This window comes from Salmo salar, chromosome 02 (assembly GCF_965601325.2).
Source record: "Salmo salar chromosome 02, fSalSal1, whole genome shotgun sequence".
Taxonomy (NCBI): domain Eukaryota; kingdom Metazoa; phylum Chordata; class Actinopteri; order Salmoniformes; family Salmonidae; genus Salmo; species Salmo salar.
In genome coordinates this window covers 37462093-37476957 of record NC_138292.1, presented here as the reverse complement: position 1 = coordinate 37476957, position 14865 = coordinate 37462093, and the positions used below count along the sequence as shown (strand labels likewise).

Genomic DNA, 14865 nt, shown 5'->3' with positions numbered 1-14865 from the left:
AGGAAACTGTGCCTTGTGCAAGAACTGCTTTATTTGTCACATTGAAGAACCGGTGTAATCGGAGTTAATGTGGTAGACACAGGCAGAAGTCCGGGGGCAGAGACGGGGGCAATGTAAGAGATGGCCGTGTTTTAAAGAGCGACTGCCCCTGAAAAGCAACTTGGAAACTGCCTATGTGGCATCGATGGGAGTCAAACATTTATTTGATTGTGAAAATTGACTACAAAGTGTAAATGGGATCATTTTGGTCGTAAAGTCAGTCTCGTCCAAAACAGAGATTTGTGAGATGATAGGAAAAAATTGGTACGTCATGGAATGAAGGGTACTGTCAATCTCCTTTGGGTTGGATACATTTCAACCCTGCCCACAGCTGGCAGCACCCAAGTAATCATCATTTTGAGGCACAGCTGCATGTGATCTGATCGTAATGCCCTTGGTCAATTTGGTTTGACGTTCGATATCCCTATGGGGCTAGTTAGGGACCCGTAGTAAATTACCCAATTTACTGTACATGGGACAATATTTTAAAATGTCAACTATACATTTTAGAAATACAAAAATTGAAAGCATTTAATGAGAACTAAAATATTTGCAACATTAAAATATTGTACCATTTGCATTGCGTAAGTTATTGACAGTCCCTAACTAGCCCCAGAGCTAGGCTGTCCAATGTCAACTTTGCCACAGTTGCAAACCAGCCGGCTGAAGCTAATTGGCGAAAGAAGTTAGCTAGCACTAGCTAGCCTAGGCGACTTCAAGACAGAAGACCTGATTAGACTATTTCAAGTTATTTAGACGGATGAGTGACTAACTGTGCAGTGTTTTGGCAGAGTGAATGTACATAAACTTGCCACATGCGAACAAACACAGAAGAGACACCCCCCCCAAGACAACTCTTGTTTGCCTTCACTGCATTTCTTAATGACCAAGCTGAAAAACAAGGCCAAATCAGGAAGTTCAGCCCCCCTTTAAGTTTGGAGATGGCTAACTCTTCCTCAAATCCAGTGGTCACCAACCTTTTCTGAGTCAAGATCACTTTCTAAGTCAAAATACAAGCCGAGATCTACCACTCAGATAATTTTTTTTTTAAACATGACTTAAATAATGTAAGCCTATGCAACATTACCCAATTAAAACAGTTCTGTAGCATTGAGGTTTGTGCAGTAAGCTATAGGCCCAATACATTGTCACTGCATATTGGCTATGCTTGAATTACCCTGCCAATGTTGTTCTTCTCAGACCATTTTGGAATGATATTTAAAATTAGGTATATGATCACACTGGTAGTAGATCATTTGTTGTGTTACTTATGAGGCACAGCAAAGTGAGCATGATCATTTGTTTATATTTTTTAATATTTTTTTAATTACTGGACTGAAGGTCAGTCTGAGGGGAGGGAGGGAAGGAGCAGCGGTGATGCTGCCTCACCCGACTCATCGACCTCTGCTCTCCATCCCTCCACTGAGAAAAGGAGACAGTCTTCCAGCTGATGGCGAAACTCAAGTCCACACTGCATTATTTTTGCCTCATACACCAATTCATGTTATTCCTATGACCAGAGAAAGTGAAATATTCCTCGTATTAAAAACAACAAGCCGCTAATAATAACAACACAAGCTTATTGGAACACTTTTCTAACATTATACTCATTCATTGCAGCTGCAGTGCTGGTTGTAGCATGAGTGGAAGTATGGAACACGCGCATGTGACAAAAGTGTTGAACAAAGTTTTGACAGTGCTGAATAAACATGAACTTAGTCAGCAGCTCTTTGCTGTATTTGTTGGTTTTGAAAGTTTTGAAATCTCAAGAGTACCAACTTTGCTGCTTGTTCGAGGCTTCTTTTTACAGTCTATGGCTCGAGGAAACTGTGCAGACACAGTTATCTGAGCTATCTGATTGGTCAGCGATTAGGTCTATAGGTGCACTTGATTTCTACCTTCAGACTTCCCGGCACTAGGGCTGCTGAATCACTGTGCGCCTACCGGCAACGGCGCAAAACACATGTAGAAAATAGGAACACAAGGCTTTAGAGTTGGGTCTTTTACAGAAATGTTTGGTGATCAACTTAGAATCCGATCGACCGGTTGGTGACCACTGCTCTAATCCTTTCTTGTCCAAAGAGATCTTTTCATAACAAGCTGAGCTTTGTCCTCAAGATTTGTATCTTTATATGACACTTCCAAGAAGACAAATTATTTTATTATTAGATAGCATTATGGAAAGACAATGAATCATCACTCTTGTTATTTTGTTGACCATATTTGGCAATATCCAACCAAATAGTTTTTTACAGAATCATCATACATTATTAGCTCATGTAAGATGTTTCCTCCCATGCAGATATAACATAAATCCTGTGCTAAGCAACTGTGGAGAAGCTGGTGGTTATGAAGGATGTTTAACTATTGAATTTGATATTTATTAAGGATCCATCTTAGCTGCTGTCTTGGCAGCAGTTACTCTTCCTGGGGTCCAGCACCATTAAGACAACTACATACAGTTAAAAAATTACATTTCATAACACTTTACCCAATACATTTAGTGTGTTTCTCTCAGGCCAGTGCTCCACTATCACATATTTACAATACAACATCCATGTGTACATGAAAAGTATCTTGTGAGGCTGAAATTGGGTAGAAGATACAAAATAGGTCCGTTTAGGAACCAAACAGGTTCATGGCTAACAAACGTGACCTTCTACACTGAACAAAAATATAAATACAACATGTAAAGTGTTGGTCCCATGTTTCATGAGCTGAAATAAAATATCCTAGAAATGTTCCATACGCACAAAAAGCTTATTTCCCTGTTAGTGAGTGTTTATCCTTTGCTAAGATAATCCATCCACCTGACAGGTGTGACATATCAAGAAGCTGATCAAACAGCATGATCATTACACAGGTGCACCTTGTGCTGGGGACAATAAAAGGCCACTCTAAAATGTGCAGTTTTGTCACACAACACAATGCCACAGATGTCTCAAGTTTTTAGGGAGTGTGCAATTGGCTTGCTGACTGCAGAAATGTCCACCAGAGCTGTTGCCAGATAATTGAATGTTCATTTCTCTTCCGTAAGCCGCCTCAATGTCGTTTTATAGAATTTGGCAGTACGTCCAACCGGCCTCACAACCGCAGACCATGTGTAACCACGCCAGCCCAGGACCTCCACATCCGGCTTCTTTGTATCAAATTTTATTTGTCACATGCGCCGAAGGTGTAGATCAGGGGTGGGAAACTTCAGGCCTCGGGGGCCTGATTGGTGTCACACTTTTTCACCGTCCATAGCAAACGCAGCTGATTTAATCAAATTGCATTCTAAATTGAAGATCATGATTAGGTGATTACTGGAATCAGGTGTGTTAGCTGGGCCTGGGGAAAAACTGTGACACAAATCAGGCCCTCGAGGACTGGACCCTGGTGTAGACCTTACTGTGCAATGTTTACTTACAAGACCTTAACCAACAATGCATGGTCTGAGACCAGCCACCCGGACAGCTGATGAAACTGTTGGTTTGCATAACCAAATAATTTCTGCTCAAACTGTCAGAAACCGTCTCAGGGAAGCTCAACTGCGTGCACATCTTCCTCACCAGGGTCTTGACCTGACTGCAGTGGGCAACTCCTCACCATCGATAGCCACTGGCATGCTGGAGAAGTGTGCTCTTTGTGGATGAATCCCGGTTTCAACTGTACCGGGCAGTTGGCAGTATGGCGTGGTGTGAGCCAGCGATATTTGCTGATGTCAACGTTGTGATCAGAGTGTCCAATGATGGAGGTGGGGTTATGGTATAGGCAGGCATAAGCTACGGACAATGAACACAATTGCATTTTATCGATGGCAATTTGAATGCACAGAGGTACGGTGACAAGATCCCAAGGCCCATTGTCGTGCCATATATCTGCCGCCATCACTCCAATTATTTTATGGTCTGCATACTCACCAGACATGTCACCCATTTAGCATGTTTGGGATGCTCTGGATCGACATTTACCACAGCGTGTTCCAGACCACAATCAACAGCCTGATCAACTCTATGCCAAGGAGATGCGCTGTATGAAACAAATGGTGGTCACACCATATAATGACTGGTTTTCTGATCCACGCCCCTATCTTTTTTTTATTAAGGTATCTGTGACCAACAGATGCATATGTATTCCCGGTCATGTGAAATCCATAGCTTAGGGCCTAATGAATTTATTTTAGTTGACTGATTTCCTTACATGAACTGTAAAATCATTGAAATTGTTGCAGGTTGCGTTTATATTTTGTTCAGTATATATCTGTCCTATAAAAGTACAACCTGTAACAACAAACCCCTTTGACTTCTAACATCTTGCCTTACAAAGTCTTATCGATTAAAACCTCAAATGACATTAACTCCAAACAAAAGAAGGAAAGAAACGGTGAACCGATCGTTACTAATTCAGCAAAGGATCAATGCCTTTCTGTTTTTCTGTTTAGACTGTTGGTGTAACCCAAACTCCCTCGCTGTCAGTCTAAAACTCAGAGGAGATTAACCAAAGCGGGCCTGTGGAGTCAGAGCTCAGACAGAGCGTGCTCAGAACATGCACCTCGACTGAGGATAAGTTTGAGAGGGAAAACAGTCACTCTGAAAATCATAAACATCTCACACTTCCGCTGTCAACTCTAAAAATACCCGGCCTCGCCTCGCTCCCCCCGTCGGCCTCCAGGAGCTATACAAATAAGAGCCCCTCCGTTTTTCTAAAATGTTCAGCCCATTGTTTTTCTCTCTTATACTTTTGTTCAGACTTCTGCCTCTCCTGTACACTACATCGTGGAGCCTCTCTCCGGAGTTCACTGGAACTTAAACAGAGCAGAGCACATCTGAGGTGAAAGAGAGAATATTAAAAACTATGGATATTTTACTGTAGTATTTGCCTGTTTTCTTTGATGACAGAAAAATGTTGATGTCATTGAGCCGAGTTGCTTTAGTCCAGTCCTGGGGGGCTGTTTAGGAGAAATTGAACACTTTTAGGGAAGATCAGTTTTTTTTTTTGTTTCTTTTGGCTTTGAAATGTGTGCTCTTGATTTGAGAACTGAGGCAGAAATTACACAATTCCCAGAGATGACTCACTGAGCTCTATTTTAAACATTTAAATCTAATTTTAAAACGTCTTTGAAACATATTTTCAAAAATACAAAACATCAGATCCTGTTCCTTGTATTCACTGGCGTACTACACGCCCTGCAGCCCCCGCAAGGCAGGTCATAAGCCATGGCAAAATGGTTTAGAATGACAGGAAATAAGCTGTAAAACTGCTGAATTCTCTGACTCATGGCAAAATGTGTAGAATAGCAGGACATTTGCTTAAAAAATGCTAAATTCTCTCAGCCTCATTGCAACATTTGTAGAATAGTATGAGATGGTCTATAAAACTGCAGTATGCCGCTGCTTGTATTGACTTGAAAGCCATTGCTTGTAATGTTATAAATTATACATTTTATGCACACTCATGAAATTGATCAAAAAGAGACATGAAGATTATAGATGATATGCACATTTCGTTCCATAATACAAACACGGATATCTATGTAGGTGTTGTCATGAGAGCCACTGTCTTCCACAACACGTTTGAATCTCTGCCATCTCCCCCTTCTTGTCACTTCTATTCAACAGGGTCTAATTACAGTGGCCTCTCTCTCCAGACTCTACTTGCCATGCATTACCTAACTCGTCTCTCTAACGAACAATCTCCAACCCGCTACCCATTTCCTCTTTTTCCCTTGATTGATTCTCACCTTTTCATTCTTCCTGCTCACCTCATTAACAGAGCACCGGTTCACCCCCCCCCCCCCCCCCTCCTATCTCCACCACGGCCTCTTGGATTAGTACGCAGGCGGAGCCCGGAACGGTGTATAATTAGAGGGGAACATAATAAAGTGCGTTCCTCATCAGCTGGGGGGCCGGTGCCCCCTGGACCACCATCCCACCCTCCCGGGTTTAATCAGCAGAGTACAATGGGATATTACCTGTGCCAGCCTGAGCCAATGGAGATGCAGCACCACTGTCACAAGCAATTTGGGTGACGCCCGGTGCACAGGCTCTTTAGAGGCTCTTTCCCGTAGTCTTTCATGGTTGTCTCTGTTAATTTGTCCCCCAGGGAAAGAGGGCTCCGGAACCCATGAAAAATCAAGCTCATTTATGCCCTTTTTATTTATTTATTTATTTATTTGGAGCCACTTATCCAGCATGTTTTTCTTTATTGGTTTTCCCTCTGAGACTCCCTTGGGGCCCCGTACGTGAGGGGTGTGTGTGTGATCGAGAGATTAATCCATCTCTCCCTAAATTGGACATGTTCTATGCTTTGGGGACTGGTGTCCAGTTTCACACACACACGGGTATCAGGTAGCCTAGCAGTTAGAGCATTGGGCTAGTAACCAAAAGGTTGCTAGTTTAAATCTGAGCCAACAAGGTGATAGCAGACCCTGGCCATGACCCCACTCTTCGAGGGTGTCTCAGGGGGAGTTGGGATATGCAAAAAAACACATTTCCAATTCACACGTGTATTAATTAACACTAGTACATGTGTGAAATAGGACAAATATAAGAACCCACATTATTAATATTATTGTTATTATTATTATTACACACATACACACACACACACACACACACACACACACAGATTCTTACAGAACCTCATTCTGCCCCATCTATTCCCTATGTAGGGTCCATACACACTCTGGGGAGATGGGCTGTGGACTGAGGAAGCTGAAGCCATCCGAGGAGAGCAGTCCAGGGAAGATCTACTCCACCCTGAAGAGACCACAGGTGGAGACCAAGGTTGGCGTAGCCTACACATACCAATACGTTGACTTCCTCGTAGGGAAAGGCGGTAAGACATGCAACTTTTCAGAGAATTTACTGGTTATTTCTAAGCCATTTGAAAATGTATTAGTCACTGTTACAGTAAGAATACAAAATTATAATGTTCTCCAACTCTCTTTTTACACACCAAAGATATCCCTAACTATCATATTATTAGGGGTGGCAGGTAGCCTAGTGGTTAGAGCATTGGGCCAGTAAACGAAAGGTTGCTAGATCGAATCCCCGAGCTGACAAGGTACAAATCTGTCGTTCTGCCCCTGAACAAGGCAGTTAACCCACTGTTCCTAGGCCGTCATTGTAAATAAGGATTTGTTCTTAACTGACTTGCCTACTTAAATAAAGGTTAAAAAAATATATATATATTGTTTAAGTTCAGTACCAGACATAAAACTGACAACCACAGAACACGTTCTCCACCTCTCACATCGTTAGATGGAAATACATTTCCCCACCATAATAGACTCCCTCACACACCCCCAGGCAACAGAGGCCTTTCTTGTTGCAATTTGAGGTGTTTATGAGATGCAAGGTGGGTGTTGCTTCCTGAGACCTGCTCTGCTCATTGCTCAGGGGCGGGACCTATGGAAGCTGGGGCTAAATATAGGCATCACTTTTATTTCCCTTCAAGAGAAGTTACAGTTCAAACAGTATGAATGGGGGTGGGCTGGTGGGAGATGCAGTCCTCTGGAGCTGGGAGAAGCTGGGAGATGTAGTGTGCTGTGCGTCGCCCGTGACAGTCCATTAGCGAGTCACTCTGACGGGGAGAGAATGGGTACTAAGATACACCATCTGGGTGTCTGGGGCTGTATGCGTGCGTCTCTCTCTCTTTCTCTGTCTCTCCCGCGCTCTTGCTCTCCCACTGTGTCTGTCAGTCTCTCTCGCTCTTTCTCAGTTCTCTGCCTCGCTCTTTTTTTTAAAGCTGTGCCTGTTTGTCTCCTAGGACTATATTGAGTCTGTAGTTGCGTCCCTGTAGTGTTTGGGACTGTCTGAAAATCCTTACATTACCGAAACAGTTTTCCAGGGTAACTGTTGGGGGATAACTTACTGTATGTAATTCTATTGTACCAGGCATGTGACTAGGCTACAGGTAAGTTCCACTGTTCCTGCCACTGTTAGTGCTGTTTCCTAGAAAATACACAACATTTAATATGATCACAGAAGTGCACTATACGTACTCATGGCTGTATATACTAACTAGCCTGTTTATTCCAAGTTGTAATGTAAATGTGGCCTCTGTGTATCCAGGTTCATGCTTTATTGTTCTAAAAAGTGTTTTGGTCTCAGCAACAGGCTCTAACAAAACTCTTTCAACTAATCAAATCGTTTAGATAACTATGAGAATTGAGGAGAAAATTAGGACATTAGGAAGATTTAAATGTTCTTGTTTATTTGTTTCCAATCATGTCCATAGCTCAATGTATCTCTAAAACAGTGAGCATATAGCGCCGCCAGTTACTTTTAGGGGGTTTTCACATATGAAATTTGGTACCCTGGTTCGGTGTCCTGGAGCATTTGGTAAGAGTTCTACAGAATGCGTTTTGCTTTCACAAGACCTGAAAATAACAGTTTCAAGATGCACATTTTACATAACGTTAGCGAGCTAGCTTGTTTTCAACGGGCAAAAAAGTTCCACACAACTCACGCTGCCGTGTCACAATATCTGATACTCTGGTTCTGGGTCTTGGACCCGCTACTCACACAGGTCCAGGATCTTTTGGGTTTCACACATGCTTTATAGCGCGGATCAGGGTACCAAATGCTCCAGAATCAGGATAATAAGGGGATATGTGAAGGCGGCCCTTAGATAAATGACCAAATGATAGGGGGCCATGTTGAACCACATAAAGACCCGACCAAGATATGAAGAGCAATGTGTCATGAGCTTTTAATAAACTGCCACTGTAAATACCAGGCAGCCTTAGCTAGCAAGCTATAACCCCATGTTTTATGTCAGTTTATTGCACACATTCACGAACACGGCCATGTTGCTACATTTCATTTACCTCAGAAAATGGCTTTGAAACAGAGAATGATTTGATATTAACACCATGACCCCATAGGGAAAGGATAAGCCGAGGGCTGTGCTAACCGGTGTGGAAAGAAGCCATCTCACCGTACATACAGAGAAAGGGTCTCGGAGTGCTTGGCACGTATTTTATTTCCAAAACTGTGATTTCAAATATTTAAAATGTCAAGAGGATGAAAAATTGAAAACACACTTATGTTAGTCTTGAAATCAAATCCAGCTGACAGACACACACGCACGCACACACCATTTGATTTCATCTTGGCTCCAGACACATTATTTATATGCAAAACCCCCAGAGCCTGAAGTCCTCTTGTTAATATAAGCTTTTCTCACCGCTCCGTGTGACTGACGTGTAGAAGCAGCGGCGTTCCGCCTGTGCTCTGATCGGAAGCAGGAATATGGAGCACGGAAATGAGAGGTCAGTGGAATTTTTGAACACCGTAGTGTGTTCTGAGTGGAGATTAACCCCTGGATGCTGGGAGCCAGAATTTATCCCAGTTCACCACTCCGAGAGGGAGAATTGAACCGCGGTCGGTTCTCGGGGAAACGACATTGAAGTGAATTCACGGTCATCAGGTTTTACATTAGATTTCCATTATATTCTCACTGCATGGGTGAGGTGTTTGCATGGCTCGATTCCATCCAACATATTGTTTATAATGTAGAAACAGAAAAGACACGCTTAGGGTAGAAGTTGACACCAACCACAGATCTAGGATCAGATGACTTTATACCCCCTAACCGTAACATTAGAGGTATAACAAATGAATGAGCCTGTAGGCCTAATGATTATGGATATTTTCTATTCCAAGACATGCACATGTAGGATGCACATCCGCCTTAAAGTGTGAATGTAGATGATAGCGATGGAAACCTCTGGTGTTAATGGTCGGATTAGCATACTCTATCAATCAATGAACCACGGATGGCTTTGGGTAGCAAGTTGAATCTCGGTAACCAAATACACTGAGTGTACGAAACATGAAGAACACCTTCCTAATATTGAGTTGCACCCTCCTGTTGCCCTCAGAACAGCTTCAACTCAGCGGGGCATGGACTCTACAAGGTGTCGAAAGTGTTCCACAGGGATGCTGGCCCATGTTGATGCAAATGCTTCCCACAGTTGTGTCAAGTTGGCTGGATGTCCTTTGGGTGGTAGACCATTCTTGATCCACACAGGAAACTGTTGAGCATGAAAAACCCAGCAGCGTTGCAGTTCTTGACGCAAACCGGTGCGCTTGCCACCTACTACCATAGCCCGTTCATAGGCACTTAAATATTTTGTCTAGCCCATTAACCCTCTGAATGGCACACATACACAATCCATGTCTCAGTTGTCTCAAGGCTTTAAAATCCCTATTTAACCTGTCACCTCCCCTTAATCTACACTGATTGAAGTGGATTTAACAAATTGCAAATTACAAGGGATCATAGCATTCACCTGGTCAGTCTATGTCATGGAAAGAGCAGGTGTTCATAATGTTTTGTACACTCAGTGTATGTCATAAACTGTAAGTTTAACTATTCTGTAAATACTTCACATGTAAATACCTTTTGAGGTTTCTCGACACAGGAGGCATAAGTGTACAGGTGTCCATACAGCAACAGATGATTGCTACTATGTAGTGCTGAATGTTCCTTACTCTTGCTTTGGACCGCTCAAGCAGTCGAATACCAGCCTATTGTTTTGAAAAGAAAATGTGTTGGAGCAGCATTAAAAAGTCTGACATTGTAAAACTCAGCAGGTTCCTAATCATTAGGCTTCAAACAAGAGCAACTGCTGACAACGTTTTCATCAACAGGAAACGCAGATTTCTGTACATTTCCTTCCTCTCCCCCTCTCACTCTCTCTCTCTACATCCTATATCTGAGCCTGTGTCTGAGGCAATATGTTTGAGATTAGCCTTGATTCTACAGGAGGAAATTCTTCTTATTCTGCAAATACTGTTTCTAAGGGTCTGTCTTCTGTGGTGAACGGAACCTCATTTGCTATGTGAAATATGTGTACAGACAATTATGTTCCTTCTCCTTCGTGGAGGCAAATAATCTGTTCATGATTTGGTTTTACTGGTAGCCCAGATATAAACCTGTCTTATTTAGCTTTCAGGAGAGTTCTCTTTCTCTCTCTAGATATGTGTGGGGATTTCTGAGTGTGGGGTCTGTGTGCATTATGTGTTTATGTGTGTGTGTGTGTATATATATATATTGTAAGAGTGTGTGTTTGAGTGCCTGTTTTTACCAACCCCATTTTCTATCCTAGCTTCCATCCTCTTCCCGCTACTCTGATACACAATACCTCCTATACGCCCCCTCACAGCTTTATTGGGTTTTATTGTCCTGTTGCTCTGATCCAATATGACAGTATTGATTGTGTTGAAATGCAATCTAGGCATAGCTAGCAGAGGAGTAAACAAGCTCAATGTTAACGAAACACCTCTGTCCCAGCCTTCACACAACCCAAATGAGGAACAAAGATATTTGTCTGCTGTAAAAAGAGGATAAATTGTATCCTCTCAGGGCTATTTTTGGACTTTATAAAGAAGGCATTGGGTTGTTGCTCACCGTTCACAGGAAGTGTCCTCATTCTGGAGAATATTGACCTCACTTCCTGACAGCTAGGTTTGAACATTTCTGTTTTCAAAGAAAGTCTTGGTTGAATGTTCATCTCAAGGTTCATGAGACCATTGGTTTTCTGTGAAAGCTTTCAATTGGAATGACAAGATACAGAATGTACTGAGAGTGTATGCATGTGCACACTTAAATGACAGAGCTGAACATGTACAGTTGTTTTTCATTCATCTTCATTCTCATTCAGTTAGTGGGATTCCAGGTGTCATTCAAAAAATGTTGCTTAATAATTGACATGCACAGCTCGAGACTGCCATGCTACTTACTGCTTATCCTACAGCCATTCTCTCCCATGAACCACCAAATGTAGAGCTTCAGACATTCTGGAGCTGTTTGAACTCCTCTGAGCTGGCATGTTATGAATAGTCTGACTTTTCAAAAGCATATTTGAAGTTATATCTCATTAGATCGATGTAGATATGGGGGGAGGAGTTCTCTTCAGATTTCTGCTGTGAGAACCAACACAAGACTCCACTGAGGAATTATCAACCCTCAAATAAACCTGAAGGACTCAGCATCAATAACGGAATAGAGTAGCCTACCCACTAATGACTCATCCTCAGCGATCGACATACTTGGGAAAATGTTTGCTAAACGGGGTTCATTCGACTCCGTTGGGCTATCTAGGTTCTCGGAAAACCACACAGAAGGAAACTATGGTATTGACAAAATGTCTTCTCTAAATAGTCATGTCAAGGTTTGAGCCCACCTCACCAACACACACTGGTTGTGTGCGCTTTCTCCGAGAGCCTGTCTCTCATCCTGTGTAAACTGTCAATTGTACGTAGCACCAGTCATCTGTATCTGTTATCTTTAATCATATATTCAAATGTTTTTCACTCATTCTCCTGCATTTGACTTATTTCATAACTCATGGGAACACGGGTCTTGTCCTTCAAGAATTCAGTACATCGCTTGTGACGTATGTAGGTATCACAGCGTCAATTATATATAATAATCCTCTATATGTCTATAGCAATCTATTCTGGTCATTTAGAAACAAAAGATGGGGGTGTTCCGCAGGCACTGTAGGCAATTAATTATAATAAAGATCATAGATACATTCTGTAATTATTGCAGATCTGTCTCATATTTCACTCATACGTCTGAGTTGGTAGCGAGGTCCCAGGCATTGTTTCCATGGGTTCAATCATTATAGTGCCGGGTATGGTTTCCATGACGATCTACCACCTGTTGTCTGGTGGAGCTCCCATCTGCTGGGAGACTGAGGTGTGAGTACAGGGCTTTCTGCAATAGGAGTTAATGACTACTGAAGAGGGTGTGGATGATACAGTATCTGTTTATTCATTTAGGATAGCATCTCTTGATGTATCGTACTGGCGCCTTCAGACTCAGTCTGGGGAACCAGCCTGGGGCGGCAGGTAGCCTAGTGGTTAGAGCGTTGGACTAGTGACCGAAAGGTTGCTGGATTGAATCCCTGAGCTGACAAGGAAAACATCTGTCGTTCTGCCCCTGAACAAGGCAGTTAACCCACTGTTCCTAGGCATTCATTGAAAATAAGAATTTGTTCTTAACTGACTTGCCTAGTTAAATAAAAATATGCCTCCCTAACTTATGTTACGGCTAATGCATCTCTATGGAAAATATGAGGAAGAGTAGAGTTATATATTAATGCTATGTAAGAGAATGAGATGATTCACACCGTGTATGCAGGTGCAGACACGTTTTACAGTGCCGGCTGCACATAGACGTGGATCATCCACTCTATACAGTTGTGACACTTAGTGCCTTCTAAAAGTATTCACACCCCTTGACTTTTTCCACTTTGTTTTGTTACAACCGGAATTTAAAATGGACTCAATTGAGATTGTGTGTCACACACAATACCCCATAATTTCATAGTGGAATTATGTTTTTAGACATTTTCACAAATTCATTAAAAATGAAAAGCTGAAATGTCTTGAGTCAATTAGTATTCAACCCCTTTGTTATGGCAAGCCTAAATAAGTTCAGGAGTAAAATTAGCTTAACAAGTCACATAATAACGTGCATGGACTCATACTCTGTGCGCAATAATAGTGTATGAAATGTATGCATTCACTACTGTAAGTCGCTCTGGATAAGAGCGTCTGCTAAATGACTAAAATGTAAATGTAAAATGTTTTGAATGACTGACTACTTCATCTCTGTACCCCATCACTGTACCCCACACATACATACAAACTGTAAGGTCCCTCAGTTGAGCAGTGAATTTCAAAAACAGATTCAACCACAAAGACCAGTAGGTTTTCCAATGCCTCGCAAAGAAAGGCACCTATTGGTAGATGGGTAAAAAAAAGCAGACGTTGAATATCCCTTTGAGCATGGTGAAGTTATTAATTACACTTTGGATGATGTATCAATACACCCAGTCACTAAGATACAAGCGTCCTTCCTAACTCAGTTGCTGGAGAGGAAGGAAACCGCTCAGGGATTTCACCATGAGGCCAATGGTGACTTTAAAACAGTTAGAGTTGAATTGCTGTGACAGGAGAAAACTGAGGATGGATCACCATGTTGTAGTTAGTCCACAATACTAACCTAAATTACAGAGTGTAAAGAAGGACGCCTGTACAGAATATTCCAAAACATTCATCCTGTTTGCAATAAGACACTAAAGTAAAACTGAAAAAAATGTGGCAATTTCTGAATACAAATCGTTATTTTGGGGCAAATCCAACAAAACACATCGAGTACCACTGTTCATATTTTCAAGCATGGTGGTAGCTGCATCATGTTATGGATATGCTTGTCATTGGCAATGACTAGGGAGTTTTTTAGGATAAAAAGAAACTGTAGGAAAACCTGGTTTAGTCTGCTTTCCAACAGACACTGGGAGACAAATTCACCTTTCAGCAGGACAATAACCTAAAACATAAGCCAAATATACACTGGACTAGCTTACCAAGTTACAGGCTTGAAAGTATATGGCACGACCTTGAAAATGTCTGTCTATTAATGATCATTCAACAACTTGACAGAGCTTGAAGACATTTTTAAAGAATAATGTGAAAATATTGTACAATCTAGGTGTGCAAAGCTCTTAGAATTACCCAGAAAGACTCACAGCTGTAATCGCTGCCAAAGGTGATTCTAACATGTATTGACTCAGAGATGTATACTTATGTAAATTAGATTTCTGTATTTCATTTTCTGTACATTTGCAAACATTTTTAAAAACATGTTTTACTTTGCCGTTATGGGGTGTATGTAGGTGGGGGAGAAAAAAATACATGTAATCCATTTTGAATTCAGGCTGTAACACAACAAAATGTGGAATAATTCAAGAGGTATGAATACTTTCTGAAGGCACTGTATGTGGTCTCTTGAGGCCTGCACTTAGCTGAAAAACATGTA

General features: G+C 41.8%; 1 protein-coding gene across 2 annotated transcripts in view; it reads left to right on the top strand.

Annotated features, from left to right (window-relative positions):
* Window positions 1–14865, top strand: part of LOC106582009 (raftlin) — a 64061-nt gene that overhangs the window by 3603 nt on the left and 45593 nt on the right. For both annotated transcript variants that reach the window (XM_014164651.3, XM_014164643.3), the window contains exon 2: window positions 6692–6858. In XM_014164651.3, the coding sequence (XP_014020126.3) occupies window positions 6714–6858 (145 nt within the window). In that variant the 5' untranslated portion in view covers window positions 6692–6713. The remainder of the gene's footprint in view (window positions 1–6691; window positions 6859–14865) is intronic.